The sequence below is a fragment of the Rattus norvegicus genome, chromosome 4, assembly GCF_021556685.1.
Source record: "Rattus norvegicus strain SHRSP/BbbUtx chromosome 4, alternate assembly SHRSP_T2T, whole genome shotgun sequence".
Lineage (NCBI taxonomy): Eukaryota > Metazoa > Chordata > Mammalia > Rodentia > Muridae > Rattus > Rattus norvegicus.
The window spans coordinates 152435243-152454041 of NC_141537.1; the positions used below are offsets into that span (position 1 = coordinate 152435243).

Genomic DNA, 18799 nt, shown 5'->3' on the forward strand with positions numbered 1-18799 from the left:
GGACGCTGCTCCCAGCCTCTAGCCCTCCAGCTGCGGTCTGCCCCTTCCCCTGTGTCTCCCCACACCCAGGTTGGGGTTGTTTTGGTTGACCAGCGTGGAGTACAACGGTCTATCGGCAGGACTGAGCACCAGTGGGTATATTTGTAAAGACACCAATGACCACCTTCGGAAGCACTCACTCCTGGGCTTCCGAAGTTTTAGGGGTTTTAGGGAGCAGGGGTGTAGGGAACTCTTTCGTCCTTTTTGGAACACTGGACTTTCTTCAGGAAAGGCAGAAAACACTGAAGTTTAAGAACACCCATTAAAACCAGGTACTGAGCGTCACGACGTTTCGCGGGAGTGAGACTCTCAGTGATTTCTCCGTTTCCATTCTGCAGGGTGAGAGCTGTGTCACCTCCCTCCGCCACCCCCCCCCCAGCGTCAGATACCGTTACAGAGGGGGGGGGGGTGGCAAAGAAAATTCACCGTACTATGTCTGGAAGACCCGCTTGGTCTCTTTGCTGGGCAGCACAGCCCTACGTTAGAATGCATCTTCCCGGGGGTGACTGTAGTGAGACTTTGGCTGGGAGTCCAAGTTATTCTAACTGTAGGTTGCTCCGCGTTGCCCTTAAGCCTAGCTGTCGCCTGCGGCACAGACACCCTGGGAGAGAGGTGGGTCAGTTTGAGGTCCTGGCACCAAAGAAAGGGTTCTCTGGCAACTTTTTTGGGTGCGGCGCAACAGAACCTCGCGCCTGGAACACAGTTTCGCCTCTGGTCCTTACTTGACAGCTTTCGATTTCGACAGCCCCTTAGTTTCTCTATCTGCAGGATGGGAGCATTTGTAGTCCAAGGAGCCCGCCCAAGTTGGGGACTGGGAAGATCAAAGGCCTCGGCACCCAGCGGAGCCGGGGACACCGAGGGCGCCAAGAAGGGGGTGGGTAGGTAGGGGACTGGAAGGGCGGCTGCTCCGCAGGGGATGCGCGTCAGAGACCCCAGCCACACTTCAGACACGCCCCTTGACGAGCCCCGCCCCGCCTGGTTTTCGGCTCTAAAGCGCCCAGCGCGCGCCTCTCGCTGCCGCACTTTCACTCTCCGTCCACCTCGGTGTCCTCTTGCTGCCCAGCTCTGCAGCCTCCGGCGCGCCCTCCCGCCCACGCCATGGACGCCAAGGTCGTCGCCGTGCTGGCCCTGGTGCTGGCCGCGCTCTGCATCAGTGACGGTGAGTGTAATCTGCGCCCGGGCCCGGGCAAGGCTCGCAGCTCTGTGCCGGAGCTCCTTCGGGTCCGCGGTTCCCCTGCCCGCGCGGGAGTCGCGGAGAAAGAACTCGTTCCGCGCCGTTCACTGCAAGCGAACTTCAGGCAGCCCACTTTGCAGGGCGCACTCCCTACGGGTGCCCTTTCCCGTGTCCCACGGGTCACACCGAGGTTTTGTGCTCTGCGAAGCGCAGCTGCAGGACCTAGAGAGAGCTGCAGGCGAGGCCCTGCAGGATTGTTGGGCAAGTGTGGGGTCGGCGCGGAATGGAAGCTTGGGCGACGGTGTCCTGGGCTTGGGCCCCGGAGCGCGCCAGCTGCACTCAGCTAGTGTCCACCCGCGCCCAGATGTTCCCAGAGGCGAAGGGCAGCGCGGTCCGGGAATTGACCGTGCAGGAGATTCATTCGGGTGGTGCGTGTGCCAGCAAACTCTTAAAGTAGCTTGGTTTGGCTATAGGTTCGGTGGTGCAGTTGAGTTTCGTCCCCTCAGAGTGTAGCGAGTTCTCTTACAACACCCTCGGGGCCATGAGCAGCGCAGTGCAGCTCTAGAGCTTGCGCCACCAGCCAGGGCTGCGCTTCTGCACAGTTCGTTGGTCCGTAGCGACGCGGACCTGAGCACGCGTCTCTTCGCTGCGCCTTTTTCTTCTTACCGGGGTCACTAGACAAAGGCGCAGCAGTTACTCGAGCTATATGCACACCTCTCCCCAACCCCCAAACACACCTGCAAATGGGCGCTTTTGTAGCCAGCCCCGGAGCCCTCCGCTCTGGAATGAGAGCTGCAGCAGAGTTCAGTCTCCCAGACCCGGGGTGGTGTCTTCTTTCACTGGGAAAGGGCTTTCATTTTGTTTTCTTTTTTTGACACTGAAGAGAAAACTCTCAGCGCTGTTACAAGACACCGTTGCTGCAAAACAAAACAAACCATTGCCTCTGAACACAAAACAAAACGCTACCAGTCGGGCCCCTGCCTTCCTCCGCTGTGTTGTTTCCGAACTGAGGGGCGGTCGGAGCCCTTGGTGAGGCTGCGATCTAAATGCTGCCCCAAGTGCGCCAAAGCGTTGGTTTGGGTTCTTTCCCTGTGAACAACAGGCTACGGAAAGTAGTGGGACCTGCGTTTGTTTGGCTAAGTATGGTTGGAGAGGCTGGACTTGCCTAGTCCGAGGGAAATGTTCAGTAAAAATTTAGTAAATGTTCAGTAAAAGTTCAATAAAAGAATAGTTGCTGATCGGAGGAGTAAAAAAGACAAATGAAAGGCAATTTCGTTTTTTTTTTCCCTCTGCTACTGAGAACACCTGGGAGGCTGCAACTTCCCACTGGCCCCCAGTGCCTCATCATGGAGCACATTGATTTGGGCATTAATAATTGAATGAGCTGGTGATGTTGCAAGGGTCACAGTCTCTGGCAAACTGTACTGCCTCCTGGGAAGTCAAGTATGAGGCAGGAATGTAGGAACTCGGGTCCTCAAGGCTGGAGTGCAATTGTCCCGAGTAATTGGGGTGTCTCACCCCCAGACATATTCTGACTCTAGGAAGCGTCGGACTCTTGACTTCTCTGCAACCAAGTGTCTGGATCAGACCTGTTCTCTAGGCAGGACTCCGTTGCATTGCCCAGATGAACTTTTTCTTTACCTCCTAGCGCCTGTGTGCCCTCCGGTCCTGCACAGCCCTCGAGTTGCAGCATGGCTAACCTTGTTGTGGTTCCTATGTTTCCCCATCAGCGGATCCAACTCAGCAGCTAGACATTAGGCACCCTAGGCTTCCTTGCTTAAACCCAGGACAGCAAGCTTCCCAGGCCTGTTAGAGTGAATGCGCCTTGTCTCCATAAGCCAAGGTCTCTCCATTCCCAAGACCAGGGTGGGCAGCGAGCTGGTTCGGACTTTGGTCTGTATCTGCAGTCTGTTTTTCCTATGCTTTAGCGTCTAAATAACTACCCTTCCCAGGTCACGCATCTCTTAGCTAAATGGCACCTGCAGAAGAAGATAATCCCATCATATATTTAATTTGGCCCACTTCTCCACCTGCTTCCCAAAGGTAGAGACCTTCAGAGTACCCAGAAGTCCCCTGGAACTCTGAATAAGCAAACTTAAAATCCTGGGACTAACTATTCTCAACCATACTTTTAAACGTTGGTGAAGAGACCCATAAATTTAAACATCTGGGGATATTAAGAAGAGCTAGGATAAAATCTTGTTGTTGGAGGGGAGGGGAGCAGCTACAAATCCAGTCCTCAGGGGTATGCAATTCTAGACTTAAAGGGTGGGTCTTAAGAGGGGTTCTAAAGGAGCCCCTTGCTAATTTACACTAATGAGTGTCAATTAAAGCATTTTGCAAATTGGTGAATTGGCAAACAAAGCTAGTAATAGGATCCAGGAGGCCTAAGCATCTAGGTAGTGACCATAAAAGCCACGGTTGACCCCAGCTTTTGGGAAAAGCTGGATAGAAGGTAAATCCAGGGCCTCCCCTTGGATTCTTTTGTGATTTCCAGGGCTTAGGATAGGGTGAGTGGGAGGAGGGGGAGCTGCAGGTGGTAGAGGGAAGCCCCCACCCCCAGGACTTGCAACAGAGGGATGAAGAGGAGCCTAGAACCCCCACTTCCCCGGTTCTTTTGTCCCTCAGAAGCTGAGCCCAATCAAATCTCACGGTGCTCCCTAGCAGAGGGGAGGGTCTTTGCAAGAATCTTTCTGTTACCATTCCTGCCATTCTTCATCACTGGTACCAGTAAACCCTCAAACACTCAAACCCCCAGCACCAGGCAGAGTAATGACTAGTCCTGTTTTTCTCTCTACACCTCCTTTAGGTAAGCCAGTCAGCCTGAGCTACAGATGCCCCTGCCGATTCTTCGAGAGCCATGTCGCCAGAGCCAACGTCAAACATCTGAAAATCCTCAACACTCCAAACTGTGCCCTTCAGATTGTGTAAGTCTTAGCCGTCATTTCCCAAGGAGGAACACAGTATAGAAGGCCTCAGACTCGGCATAATTAGGGGCAGCTGTTACCATCACTGGAACAGTGATGTGCCATCAGACCTGAGTTTCAAAGGCTACTTTTGTTCCCAGAACCCTGGTGTGCTCAGTGTTTCTCACTCTTGCTTTCCAAGCTGCTTCTTGCATTACAGTGGGCTGCCTCTTTACCGAGAAAGCCATGGTCTTGACGGAGGTCAGCCCTCTACTATCGACAGTTGCATTTGTCCTGTCAGTTTCAAGGCTCTGGTACCCAAAATCAATCCTTTCTCATGTAGTGAAACAAAACAAAACGAAACAAAAAGGACTCGAGATAGCATGGAAATACTTTTAATCACTTTCTCAGAGGTCAACATTCTAAAGTCATTTTGTTTCAGAGTTTTCCAGTTTGCTGGATGGTGATGATAGCAGCCAGCGTTTGATTTAAATTTAGGTTGGAAATAAGAAAAGCCCAAAACATATAAGTGATGTAAATATCTCACTCAGAGTCTGGTAGACTTGGCAGAGGTGTGTCGTGTGCTAGTCTGTCCTCCCATACCTGAGGATGGTGAGGGCTCAGAGCCTCCTAGGAGGGGTTCCCAAGTGTTGAGATGACTCAACACTAAAAACAGTATAAGGATACGGCAGCTGGAACCATGCTAGCTCGAAGGCTTTTTCGCCCAACAGCGACTGCTTTAGGCTCTCCGTGCTTCATCAGCCTCCCTTCCCGGCCTTCGCTGCTGTGTTATGTACAGTATGCTTTAGAGACCTCGATGGTGAATATTACTTTTACTATTTTGATTAAAATATAGTATTGTCCTGAGAAAGGTATTTCTAAGGTGATGATTTGACTTTTGAGTAGGCCACGCTGGTTCAGTGTCCTGGGAATGAACGTTGAACATTCAGTGTCGAATACAACTATTGATTTTAAGTGATCACTAAGTTAATAAATGACTGGATCCAGACTGACTGCCCCCCCAAACCCTATTGAAATTGCATCCCTTTGACCAACTAATGGACAGCCTGCCTGAAGAGCTTTACCTGTCCTAGGACACTGGGTAGGCGTTTGTTTTCCCCAGAGACAACTTAGTGGCTGGGGAGGAATATTCTCCAGTAGTTTGTGTTTGTCTTTGGTTGTTGTGTTTTCTTGTTTGTTTGTTTGGTTGGTTTTTGTTTTGTTTTCTTGGAGGGGGGTTGCTTTTGTTTTTTGTTGTTTTTTTTTTTTTCTTTTTTTTCGGAGCTGGGGACCGAACCCAGGGCCTTGTGCTTGCTAGGCAAGCGCTCTACCACTGAGCTAAATCCCCAACATTTTTTGTTGTTTTTGTTTTTGTTTTGCTTTTTAATTATCTGTCATCAAGGACTTTATGGAGAATAACCAGTTCATCTCTCAATTAGGAAGCCTAGGAATGGGAGGAAGAACATTGAGTCAATTTTAACAAACCCACAAAGCTAAGACTTTCAAGCGTTCTGTGAACTTGTAAACACTCTCAGGCAACCGCTGGACATTTTGTCTAGACTGATCCTTGCCCATCTGAACAACCCCACTTCACCTGCTCTGTTCCTCCCCTTCTGCACTCCTGCCGTCTTTTTCCTGAGCTACCCTTAAGTTTGTCCTGTGTGCTATCAAGATGCTCTGTCAAATTTTTAGGCTGCTTCTGGCACTCACCAGAGGTTTCCAAGACCCCACCCCACCCCCGACCCCGCGCACCCATGATGTCAGTCATTTGCGCCTTCTGGGTGGCTCTTCCTCCACCTCCTTGGGCTTTGGCTCCTTTAGGAGATTCGACCTTCGTTTTCCTTTACTTTACTCATTTGCCAAACTCTGGCTTGGCCAGATGCTCAGATGTCTCTGCTGTGGTCTCTTCTCTGTGTCCCCTGGAAAGCATCCTTAGCACATCCCTAACTCCTCAGTGGTGGTCCCAACACACTTCAAGCGCTGTGTCTTCCAAAACTGAGGCTTCCAGGAGCAGCAGCTGGGCCCTTCAGTGAGGACCTTCAGCTGGGTGTGTCGGGTGAGCCCGCGCGATCGCTTTCTCCCACTCGGCTGTACAGTGTCTCTTCCCTTGTGTTTTGGCAGTGCAAGGCTGAAAAGCAACAACAGACAAGTGTGCATTGACCCGAAATTAAAGTGGATCCAAGAGTACCTGGACAAAGCCTTAAACAAGTAAGCACAACAGCCCAAAGGACTTTCCAGTAGACCCCTGAGGAAGGCTGACCTCCGTGGGAGAGGAAAGGGCAGTGGTGGGGAGGAGGGCCTGAACCCTGGCCAGGTTGGCCAATGGGACGGCACTGACTGGGGTCATGCTGAGATTTGCCAGCACAAAGACACTCCACCAATAGCATATGGTACGATATTGCTACTTATATTCATCCGTGCCCTCGCCCGTGCACAATGGAGCTTTTATAACTGGGGTTTTTCTAAGAAATTGTATTACCCTAACCAGTTAGCTTCATCCTCATCTTCCTCATCCTCATCCTCATCCTCATTTTTTAAAAGCAGTGATTACTTCAAGGTCTGTATTCGGTTTGCTTTGGAGCTTCTCGCTTCCCTGGGGCCTCTGGGCACAGTTACAGGTGGTGGCTTTGCTGGGAGCCCTGGGGAGTAGCAACCTTCCACCAGAGCAGGTCCGAGGAATGCTGCAGGGCTTGTCCTGCAGGGGGCGCTCCCGAACAGATTCCTTGCCGAGAGTCACTCAGCTCAAGGTTGGGCAGAGGCTCCTTTTTCCAGTTCAGTGTCAGGGGTAGGGAAGCTTCCTTTAGAAGGTACCCCTGGGGCCTGTGCTCAGAGACCCTTTCCTAGCCGTTCCTGATCTCTGCTTGCCTCCAAAAGCATGCTTCAACTGGCTTCCGCTTCTCACCTCTGTAGCCTGATCTGCCAATGCTGCAGTGGAAGGAAGGAGAATGTTTTGGGGGGCGCTTCCTCCCTCTCTTCCCTTTGCTTTCCTCTCACTTGGGCCCTTTGTGAGATTTCTCTTTGGCCTCCTGTAGAATGGAGCCAGCCCCTCCTGGATAATGTGAGAACATGCCTAGAATTAACCACAGAACACAAGTCTGAGAATTATCCGAAACACAATTTTAAATTTGAAAACTTTGAGGAATTGGACTTTTGCAATTGCCCCTGAGTCCTATATATTTCAACAGTGGCTCCGTGGGCTCTGAGTTTTCGAATATCAGAGATGAAAAAAATGAATAAGCCAGAATCTTGCCGTGAAGCCACAGTGGGGATTCTGGGTTCCAATCAGAAATGGGAACAAGATAAAAATTGGATACATCCTAATGATCACAGACGGCCCTGGTGGTTTTGATAACTATTTGCAAGGCATTTTTTACATATATTTTTGTGCACTTTTTATGTTTCTTTGGAAGACAAATGTATTTCAGAATATATTTGTAGTCAATTCCTATATTTGAAGAGAAGCCATAGTAGTGTCAGTAGATAACCTCTACGGTCTTGAACTACTGGCGATTTGTAAAGAAATATATATGACATATAGATGTATTGTAGCTTGCCAATGTCAGCCAGTGTATTTTTCCACTTGTAATGAAATTGTATCAACTGTGACACTATATGCACTAGCAATAAAATGCCAACTGTTTCGTGCTGTAAGCCTCCTGCTGTATGTGGGAATTTATTTACCTGAAATAAAATCTACTAGTTGTTAGATGGAGTGCACTTACATGTCTGAAGATGGGAAAACCAGGCACACCTGCCGGTCATGTGCTGTGGACTGCCCTGCAGTCCCGGCGAGCAACAGACACGGCGGCAGGCTCGTCTCGGGTGCAGATTGAGTCTGCATCAAAAGTTTGTGTTTTTTTTTTTTTTTAACCCAAGCTAGTTTTCTGATGAATAATACTTGACTCACTAATTCTCCTTCCCCTCCTCCTCCTCAGTTCTCCTAACATCCTCATGTAATCCCTGGACTCAACCCCAGTAATACCAAGCTTTCCTATTTTCCCATGTAAAAAATCCCATGACTCCAGGCCATGTTAATATCAGGCTTTGGTGGGAACAGGTGGCCTCACCCCGTAAATCATTAAATACCATTCAGCTTGAATCATTTTAATGTGACAGACACAAAGCAGTTGCTCTAATAAAAACTCTGCTAACCATTCCTCTCCTTAGCTTTCTAGAACAATCTCAGTTATCCCTAGGGATGCTCCCCAGCATCCAAAAAAGAGAAGTGGGATCAATCATCCTGCCTTCCTCAGCCTCTCTTGGAGGGCTGCCTGAGCCTGGGGCCTCAACATCCCTGGCTTTGTATAATTTGAAATGCAGATTTGTAATGAAGGCAGAGTTCACCTCTGCCTTGAAAAGGAAGGCAGGCCCAGAGCTTCCTTCCCTGCCCTCTGAGATGTGCATTTTTTATCTCCTGGTGAGCTTTGGCAGGGATGGTAAAAACCAGGACCAACCTGGCAAACTGGCAGTCTCTGTGAGCGGTCCCCAGGCCATAGGGTTAAGGTAGCCTATTTAACTTCTGGGTGGGGAAAATGTCTAGTTTACTTTGATAAATTGCTTACGAACCACAGTTGCCAAGTGGCCTCCAGGCCTCAAACTGAAGACCGAGTCAAAACAACTCGTATGGCAATGCTAAATACTGTGCGAACTGAGAGAGATACCCTCCCATATGTTGCAATGTGATTAATGGTTCTACTAATTCTATCGAAGGGGGCGCAGAGAAGAAAAAGTGGGGAAAAAAGAAAAGATAGGAAAAAAGAAGCGACAGAAGAAGAGAAAGGCGGCCCAGAAAAAGAAAAACTAGTTACGTGCTTCCTGCAGATGGACCACAGTACGCTCTGCTCTGGCGCTTTGTAACCCCCCCTTCCCTCTCCGGGGGCAGACCCCACACTCCGGGCAGGTGCTCAGACTGATGGTAAACTCTTCCCTCTTCTGGGGGCAGACCCCACATCCCAGGGCAGACCCCACACCCCGGGGCAGATGCTTAGGCTTTCCTGCCCCGGCGGCCACACCAGCTGCTGTATTTATGCGCTTCTTAAGGCCCTGCTCTGTCTGCTAAGCTATGAAGAAAGATGTGCAGAGACTGGGGTGGAGGCTAAGCCACAGAGGACCTGCCTAGCCTGGCAGCTTGCCCCGAGCTGAGCCCCTTGGCCAGGAGTTCACAAGGCTCACACCTACAATCCCATGAAGGCCAGGGTGGTCTGCTTAGCCAGGAAAGGGCATGTGCCTTCCCCTCAACCACACTGCCCCCTGTGGCCTTCTCAGGTAACTGACTTGCTCTCAGGCCCACGGGAAGCTTTTCCAAATACCTGCGGCCTGGGAAGGGACTTCATTCAGCCCTGCTGCCCGGGCTGTGGGAGCAGCTTGGTTTCAACACAGAAGGGTATCTGCAGACTGTGTTGGGTGAAAAGCAGGAAGAATGAAGTCTCAGAGAACGCATGTTAGCTGCTTCTCAGGGAATCTTTCCTTTGGAAAATTCACTTTAGAGTCTTTAAACGGGTCCCTCATGGGGAGGGCAGATGTGCTCTGGGACTTTCTGAAGGGCCAGCAGCTTCAGGGACTCTTAGTCTGTCCTCCCCACCCTTGGTCTCAACATTCCTAGAATGGTGTGCTATCCGGTCACCAATGCCTCCGTCCTCACTCCTGAGAGATGTCTGCCTTCTGTGGATTGGGTTAAAGCTCTGGAATTACCTAATATCCCAACCCACCACCCTCACCTGGCAATTTTTGTCTAGTCTTTTGTTTTTGTCTTTCTCCATTTTGGATTAGAAGGATAGAGGGCAAGGCTCTGATTTTAGCAGTGTTTTGGAGAAAAAATTTTTTTTCTTCATCTCATGTAGACACACACACACACACACACACACACACACACACACACACACACATCTTGTACCCCAGACCTCTGGGTCTAATTTTCATAATTGGGGCAGAAAGAAGAAATGATCTGAAGATACAGCAAATGGATTGCAGGGGAAGGAAGGCCCAGTGTCCTGTGTGTCATGCCCTCTTGGGTCCCTAAGTTCTAGGTTCCTTAGAGGGTCTAACATTAAATAGGTAAGAGGCCTTCATGGTCCTTGCTGGGGAAGGGTCTCACCAGGGAGCTTCAGGGAAGACCCATGTTACGAACTCTTACGCTTTATCTGGACAGCCCTCCTGGTCCATACCCTCTCCTCAGATCTGAGGTAGCGGGGTGGGCTATTGGTGGGCGTCTTTCAAGCCCAGGGTTACTGTCTGTTCTTCTTGGGGCAGCCAGTTACAGTCTGGTCTCAGTGGCCTTGGCTGCATCCTTCCTACTGTTGACAAAACACTTCTGAAGGCCAGATCTGTGCTCAAGCCATAGTTCTGCCTAGAAATGGATGCCCAGCCCCTCCAGGACACTGGGAAGGACTGTTGGCCCCTAACAACCAAAGGCCATACTGAGGCTGCCCTGAGTTGGAAGACCACTTTCCGAAATGCCCCTGGACTCTGCCTCCCACCATCCACCCCTGACTCCTAGGAGTTAGAGAGTAGGAAAACAGTTTGTTTCTTAGGAACCACAGCAAGCTCCCAGGAGCCCTCTGTGCTTATGAAGCCCATCTAATGGGCAGCCCCAGCCTTCTGGACAGAGTCCTCATGGAAATGCGTGAGAAGCTGATTTCGTCTAAGGATGGGTTGAAGGTAGGATGTGCTCCTGTATGTTCTCAGGCAGGTGAGAGAGGGTCTTCCTTACAGTATCTAGCATAAACACCTTCTGGAAGGTTCTGCAGCTCTAGAGATCACCTCCTCAGTGCCAAGACCTCTTCTGGTGGTGTGGGAGCAGCCAAGAGATTTCAAGGAAGAGTGATTATTTGATGAAATAACTTGAATTATATCAAGAGTGAATATTTGATGGGAACTGCCTCTTCTCTTGGAGTTCTGAGGCCTGGGGATGCCCAGGAACTCAGGGCACCTGCTGTTGTTGGAGTCGATGCATAGTCTCAACACCAGTGTCCTAAGGTTAAGGCAGTGTGCCTTGTCATGTGTTCCTTGTACCATGCCTCCTGTGCCAGTGTGTGTGCCTTAGCCTGTGCTTGACATGTTCACCCGTCTTCTCTGCTTGCCACCACCACCCAGACCCTCAGCATCAGTCCTGGCTGTGCCCCTCCCTGCCCTCCCACTCTCTCAGGCCTTGGAAGGAAGATGGCTCGACTGCAAGCTGAACTAAGGAGTAGGGCCTGTGGCTCCTGCCAGGCCACACAGCATCCCAGGCACGTGGTGAGAATCCGCCTTAATGTGTCTCCTCTGTTCTTGTCAACAGGAGGCTCAAGATGTGAGAGGTGTGAGTCAGACGCCTGAGGAACTTACAGAAGGAGCCTAGGTCTGAAGTCAGTGTTAGGGAAGGGCCCATAGCCACTTCCTCTGCTCCTGAGCAGGGCTGAAGCCATTTCCAAGGGACTTGCTTTGCAGTTTGCTACACTTTCACCATTTGATTATATAGCAAGATACATGGTAATTATTTTATTTTCATTTAGTCTGATTCTCCAATGTCATTGGTGACAGGCCAAGGCCACTATGTCATCTCCTTTGTTCTAGTATCTTTCCCATGAAGGACCTTTTCTGAATAGTGGCTCCCAAGGTTTGTCTCTTTGAGCTGAGGCAGGAGGCTCACCTTTTTCTGATTAGAAACTGGGTGTTCCTACCCCCAAGGATTGCAGGGCTTTCCCCAAGCTGAGGCAGGAGTGTGAGGTCAGGGAAGAGCGAGATCCACCCTCATCCCATGCTCTCCTCTTCATCCCACCATGCTCATCTCTGTCTCATCCATCACCGTGTGTCTGCAAGACTGTCTCCATGACCCTGAAAAAGGACTCTCTCAAGATGAACTCCTTTACTCAAATGGGACAGCAAGAAGGAAAAGGAAGTGTCTGTTGTTCCGCCCAAACCCTTCGCGCGTCTATGTCTTGTTTGGAATATTGTCTCTTCAACCCCCTGCTTCTGTTGACCTCCATGACCAATGTCTCGTCTGTGCACTGTCTCTAACCCAAATGCAAAGGCTGTGTATGAGGTAATGGCCCTGAGGTCCAGGTTTTCATGGAAACAGCGCACTGTCTCCCTGTTCACAGGCTCATTTTGGACACACAAAGCCCAAAGAAAGGTGGTTTGCAACAGAGCTCAGCTCTAAGAACTGTAGATCCTTCATATTTTCGTAACTGTTAGCTTTAAATTGTGGGTTCTTAGCTTCCTGGAACCGAATGCATTCTTCTATTGAGGACTAGCAGGTCTCAGTTCTTTCCAATTATTTTTAAAAGCCAATGAATAAAAGCATCAGCATTGGGCCCCCCTGGGCGGGCATTTCTCTAGAAAGGGGAGAACCACCTACCTTTCCTTAGGACAGCCGACCAGCACGGCCCAGGAAGTGTTTTGTCTTCTGCAGTTTTTATACAAGCTCCCTGCCACCTTTGACAAACGCACAGTTAAGAGTCAGTATCTAGTTCTTCAGAGACAAAGATGGAGGGAGTAAGAAGGGGAAGGGAAACGGAGAAAGCTACCAAAAGATCATCCTCAAAAGCAGGTGTTTGAGAGTGAACGAGCTGTAGAATTGTTAGTGATGTGTGTGTGGTGAGGGATTTCTATAAATAGTCATTCAAGTTGATTTCACAGCAGATGAAAAATCCAACCAGCAAGATTTTGATCAAATTTGGACAACAGCAACAAAACTAAAAATGTGAAGCCAGTTGGGATAAGGGGCATATGGTTTGCTGCAGACTGGGTCCCCATGTGGATTCAGAATTATTTTAAACTCTCTTGACATCCGGGGCCCCCACAAGAGAAATCTGGATTGCTGTGCAATGGCCACTTAGCATCTAATCCAAGCTTTGAACGAAACAAATACAGCCTTGCACCTTCTCTCCAGTTAGGGATCCTTTTAAAGTCTCCTTCACAGGGAGGATAAAGAGACTGGGTAGAAACTGGAGGGAGATGAATTTGTGTATCAATTCCGCTGCTGACAGTCATTTTCTAGATGGAGACAGCCTGCCTAGAGCAAATGTGCATTTAAATAGGACATTTACATGGGAAAAGCCTCTCCCCACCTTAATTCCCCATGCTCTTGCTTTCAAAATACAAGCACAGCAGTCCTTGAATGGTTGTTGACCCCGGACACCTAACTGTCCCTGATGATCCTGGTGCTGCCCGAATTCCCTTGGGCGCCAAGTAACCTGCCAGGCAGCCAGTCCCTCTGTCACCAGCCTTTGCATCTGGATAGGGAAAAGGGGGTTGGAGACATACAGTCTGCTTTGTGTTGAAACCCAGATTTGTACCCTGTGTTTACACTGTGCTGCCTGCTCTCGGGGACAGTGGGAAGGAAGTGCAGCCGAGGTGGCAGACCCCTCTGATTCATTGCCTGGTCGGCTTTGAGGGAGGGTTTGGAGAGCAAAAGGCTGCATTCCTCTGTGGGACTTGGCCTGAGGCCTTTAGGCCTCTCCATCGAGTTCTGTTTATCTTCTCATGGGTGATTATCTCGGCGGCGTCACCAGGGGCTTCCTCACAGAAGTCATTCCTCCGCAGAGCTTGCAGTGTCTACGCAGCGATGGTTTCAGTGTTGCATGTGGTGAATACTGTATTTTGTTTCAGTTCTGTCTCCCAGATAATGTGAAAATGGTCCAGGAGAAGGCAGCTTCCTATACGCAGTGTGTGCTTTCTTATTCTCGTTTTTAATATATGACAGTTATTTGAGAGGCCATTTCTACTTTGAAGTCATATCAATGAAAAATGATGTATCTTCACCTACAATTTTTCCTAATAAAGTTCTGTATTCGAATGTAGCTGCCAAGCATCCACAGTGAACGTTACCGTGTGGAATTTTCCACACTTGGTTTTACCTGCTCGAGCCTGACTCTGGGAGACCAACCCTGCAGTGTTAGCAGAAGAGCTTAACAGGTCACAGGCCCTAGTGTTCGCTCCTCTTGGTCTAACTGCCGGTGCCGGAAGATCTCTATAGGGAAAGGTGTTCCATTTTCTCCACATGACCGGGATTGCTCCTTAGAGGCCAGACAGCCTTTCACTGTACAAGCAATGCCTTAGTGTAAAGTCACGGGAGTTTTCCCAACAGTCACAAGAATTTGGGAGAGGAAGGCCCACGATACACATATAGGTCATTGTAGTAGGTGATAAAGGAAGGACTCTGTCCCTGTAACAGCTGAAAACCACAATATTCTGCATGTTCCTATCCTGGGTGAGGGAGCTAATGAAAGGGTAATTTGCTGACTACTGCTGGCCAGCTTTCTTGAACAGTCCTACTTTCCCCAACAGACAGCCTTTGTCTCTTACAGTTTGGTCTTTGGATTCTCTTTATCCCACATTCAGCCATTTTGTAAAAGAGAGGCTAGCACCAAGCTCCAAATGTCCAAGTCTTCAATGTTAGAGATCTCACCACATCTCCGTCCACATTCACAAATTCCCCATTATTTATAGGATAGTTTTCAGGTGAGTTCTAAGTTGTGTAACCCACAAGATTTAGAAGGGTCAGAGGCTCCAGGGGAGGCAATGTGGGATTATCCGACCACATGCATGTGAAGATATAAGAAACAGGCAAGAGCTTGAATCCGACTGTCTCTTTGCCCATGTCGTGACTTGAGACATACTAGTTGTCCTTGGGGTCTTAATCATATACCATCCATGAGAGAGAATATAGGATCATCTAGAATGATAGAAACACCCCGCCCCCAATCACTTGCTTCCAGAAGGTCCCCTCTTTATACCTCCTGTGCTATGAAGTTCATAGAGATAGAAGAAATTGGTTAAATTTGCTTCTCAAACAGCCCACAGCAAAGCCCAGTGACAAGGTCGAGCCTACTCCAGGCCAGTGAAGGGGAGAAGCCTTCCATTGGCCCCTGTGGATTCTTTAGGGTCAGAGCAGCGTTCTCAAGAACAGTAAGCTGCTATTCCAGCACCAGGACCTGATCACCAGTTCTCTAAACAATCTATGTCCACAACCCACCATGTTCCTTTCCCTCTGCATGCAGAACAGACTGGGCATGTCCATACAGCACAGACAGGGAAACTCGAAGAAGAAAGATGTCTAATTCAGGCTACAGTGAAGGGTCCCTGGGATAGGAGAGAAAATGTGCTCTTTTGAGAGCCAGTCTCCTGAGTGCATTAGGCCACTGAAGGCCCAGAAGGTATCCTTGTTAATTAGAAGCACCCGTTGCTCTTTAGAGGCTGCACATGGGAGTCCAGCACAGCTAAGGAAGCTAGGATTCTACCTCCTCACTCTGGCTATAGTCTTATAACGAGAGGTATAAATTGTACAAAGGCAGTACTGACTCCCATGGTGAGAAGGTCCCAGCAGTCTAGAAAGGTGTGAGAAAACCTTGAGGGTGATCAGATGCATGGACACCCAAGCCAGCTGTGGGCCAATCTTGTTTCAGGGGTACAGAGATATATTGCAATGAGTCACACTTCTGCTTCTTTTTCCCTGTGCTCATACTGGGGACTTGACACTCAGGACTGTGGACAGTCAGAGGACAAGCAGAAAAGGTTAAGTCTTGATTAACAGGACTCAGAGAGAGGTGTGGATAAGAGACAAGGGAACCTATAGTAGAGGGGCTTAGAAGGCATTAGCATTGGTCCATACTCCCTAACCTAGACTCTAGTTAGATCCACTTCCATCCAGGATTTTTTTTAAAAAAAAAAATCTTGTAATGACACCAAAATAGCCATTTCTAAGTTAGTTAGACCAAGTGGGTCAAGTATGGAGTCCACAGGCTGGTGCTTGCATGGGAAGTTGCTAGAGGTCTCCTGACTTCTTTGCCAAACTTCCCCAGAGATCTTCTTAAAGCTCACTTCCTGGTTTTAGATGGACTCTAAGGAAAGATTACTGAAACTATAGAAGCAACCTAGACTATGGCTCTCACCCTAGATTGATTTAAGTCTCAGCTGTGATGCCCAGGCTCTCCTCATATAAAACATGCTCAGAGTCTGTTTAGAGCCTGGATGTCCTTCTTTGCCTAGAGATACTTATGAGCTCCAAGTTAGTGGCCCAGAATCACCCGTGGAGAGACAGTTAGACATCTACTGGCCTGTCTAAAGCTAGAACTCTACAGGTGCATGATGGGTCTTAGAACCCAATCTCACTCTGGATATCCAAGGATAGACTGAAGACCATGAATTTCTAGGTGAAGTCCATCCTCGAGTGTCTACTGAAATGTAAGCTGCAGAAGTCTTGCATGAGGATGTATTCCCAGCACCTGATCGTGATGAGTGTTTATAGTATACTTGAGAGACTTAGTGTCCACAAGCCAACACCAACGGCAAAGAGCTGGTGCTCTTACTGTGCCATAAACCGCTCTCAGTTTTCAGCTGATGGTGCTTTGGCAAGTTTTGGGGTAAACAGAGTAGAATCTACTTCTTGCCCCACAAGACCAAACAGAAACAAAGCAGAGAGAAGCCAGGCCCTCCGGTTATTGCTGAAAATGGAAGGGAGCCGTCTGGGTGGAGTGGCAAGGGGGGCTTGGGTATTCAGACTTGTAAAGAGCATAGGTACAGCAGATGGCTGTTGACTCACGGAATGCTGGGTAAGGCAGAGGGCCAAGTGCTGCAGACAGCCCATGATGCCTAGCTGAGGTGAGGAACACCCTTAATCAAACAAGAATACTTACTTATCTTCCAAGTTATATTAAATGCCTACCGTTTGTAATCTAAGGTTAAGACTTCATTGACAACGGCCACATTTTACTCTCCAAGTTACTATGAACACAGGTAAGTCTGGTGGGCCATGCTGAGCCTCTGCCTGGAAAATGACTCAACTGAAAGCCACAAACCTCGGTAGAATTGAAGACATTGCATGCACGCAAAGATCAAGAACACACAGAGGTTTATTTTGCACGATGCTGCACATGATAACATCATCTTGAAAATCCATGCTCCAGAACCATGCAATCCAGTAACCAAAAATAGTCTGGTAATGCTTTAAGTAAGTGTGGTTTTTGTAGCGGGCTACATTTGTAGCTATCCTGGGTTACGTGCAACATGTTGGATGACCCTGGTTTATAACAACATGCTAAGGTTATATCTTTGTTTAAAACAAAAGATTGTGGTTGAGGAGGCACCTCAGTAGTTAAAATAATTTTTTATGGAAGACCCAGGTTTGGTAATCAGCACCCACACAGAGTAACTCACAAGACCTTGTAACTCCAGCTCTGGCCTGTGACACACTCTTCCTGCCTTCACACATGCTCACACATGCAGTAGGCACAATAAAAATGGGTACACAAGATAAAAATAAATATATCTTCCCTTTAAAAGAAAATATAATCGTCTCCGAGCTAAATTGCAGACTAGACTAGTTAATCGCATAGCTGCTGTGACATAACAAAGCTAAAGCCAGGATAAGGGAAAAAATTAAATTCTATTCCAGAGAGGATTAACCCTGGAACTTCACAGAGGTAATAATAACGGGGCCAGAAAATGTAGAGCAAAGAACAGGAAACACACGCAAACAAGTAAACTAAGGAAAACACAACTTTGGCCTGGAAGCTCTGGAGGCTCTGGTAAGAAGAGACTGGCAGTTCCTGCCCACAATAAATGGACTTGCAAGTTTTGTTGCAACTTTTGATGAGACAGTGTTTCCTTTTGTGGACCTGTCAAGAATAGAAAGAAATCACACTTTAAACATTTATGCAGTCATTCATGTCTCTGTCTCTGTCTCTGTCTCTGTCTTTCTCTCTCTCTCTCTCTCTCTCTCTCTCTCTCTCTCTCTCTCTCTCTCTCTCTGCCTGCCTGCCTGCCTGCCTGTCTGCGTGACTGCATATGTGGTGTGTGTGTGTGTGTGTGTGTGTGTGTGTCTGTCTGTCTGTCTGTCTGTCTGTCTGTGTCTATCAGAGAACAACTTGAAGAAGTCTGTTCTCTTCACTATTTGGTTGTTGGGATTGAACCCTCAGGCTTGGGGGAAAGCAAAGGTAACTTCTGAGCCATCTCTAGTTTCTACTCACTCTGTGTGACTCAGAAGGCAGTGGCTTGACTCTGTGTTGAGAGTGAACCTGTTTAAAACTGAGCTACCCTGGGCTCCTGAGGACTGGAAACATCACAGGCTACAGTACTTGAATTTAACTAGCCCAATGTAAGAAACAGCCTTGGGAAGTAAACCAGTCAGTGGGGTTACTCCGAGCTGCCCTAGCCCTGTGCCTGAGTCAGCAAGTAAGTCAACTTTTGAAGCCATTTATCTTGCATTACTGCTGTGAAGTCCCAAAACTCTGGAGCTCCAGCATATGTGTAGATCTAGGGCTGTCATTGTCTCCCACATTCCTAATACACTTGGAAGACATCCCCCAACACTAGCCAGCTAAGAGAAGAGGGTCTGAGGAAACCCATAAACATACAAGATCCTGTTTAGCCTACAGATTTCAAAGGTAAATGTGGTCAGCAACGAGCTCTGGTATGCACAGAAGGGAAGGTGCTACAGTAAGGACAGTTCCAGTGACAATGGACACCTACCTGTCCAACACAGACAGGCTCAACAGTCTGGAGCTTGGGTACTCTTCTCTTTCTCCTGATTTATAGCAAGACTTTGGGATACAACTCAGGCAATTCTAAAAGGAAAGTTTATAATGTGAGTGTTTACATTCTGAAATCAGAGGTATCAAATAATTAATGATATTCATCGACATCTTAAAAAAGACAAGAACAAACTACACCTAAAAGCAGGAGCTGGAAAGAAATGATGAAG

General features: G+C 48.5%; 1 protein-coding gene across 3 annotated transcripts; it reads left to right on the top strand.

The window, feature by feature from the left end:
• The first annotated feature begins 1056 nt into the window (after positions 1–1056).
• Cxcl12 (C-X-C motif chemokine ligand 12) lies at positions 1057–13898 on the top strand. Of its 3 annotated transcripts, none has more exon segments than NM_001033883.1 (4): positions 1057–1198; positions 4023–4140; positions 6241–6327; positions 8830–13898. In NM_001033883.1, coding segments are annotated over 4 exon segments (360 nt in total). In that variant the 5' UTR covers positions 1057–1137; the 3' UTR covers positions 8924–13898.
• The last annotated feature ends 4901 nt before the right edge of the window (positions 13899–18799 follow it).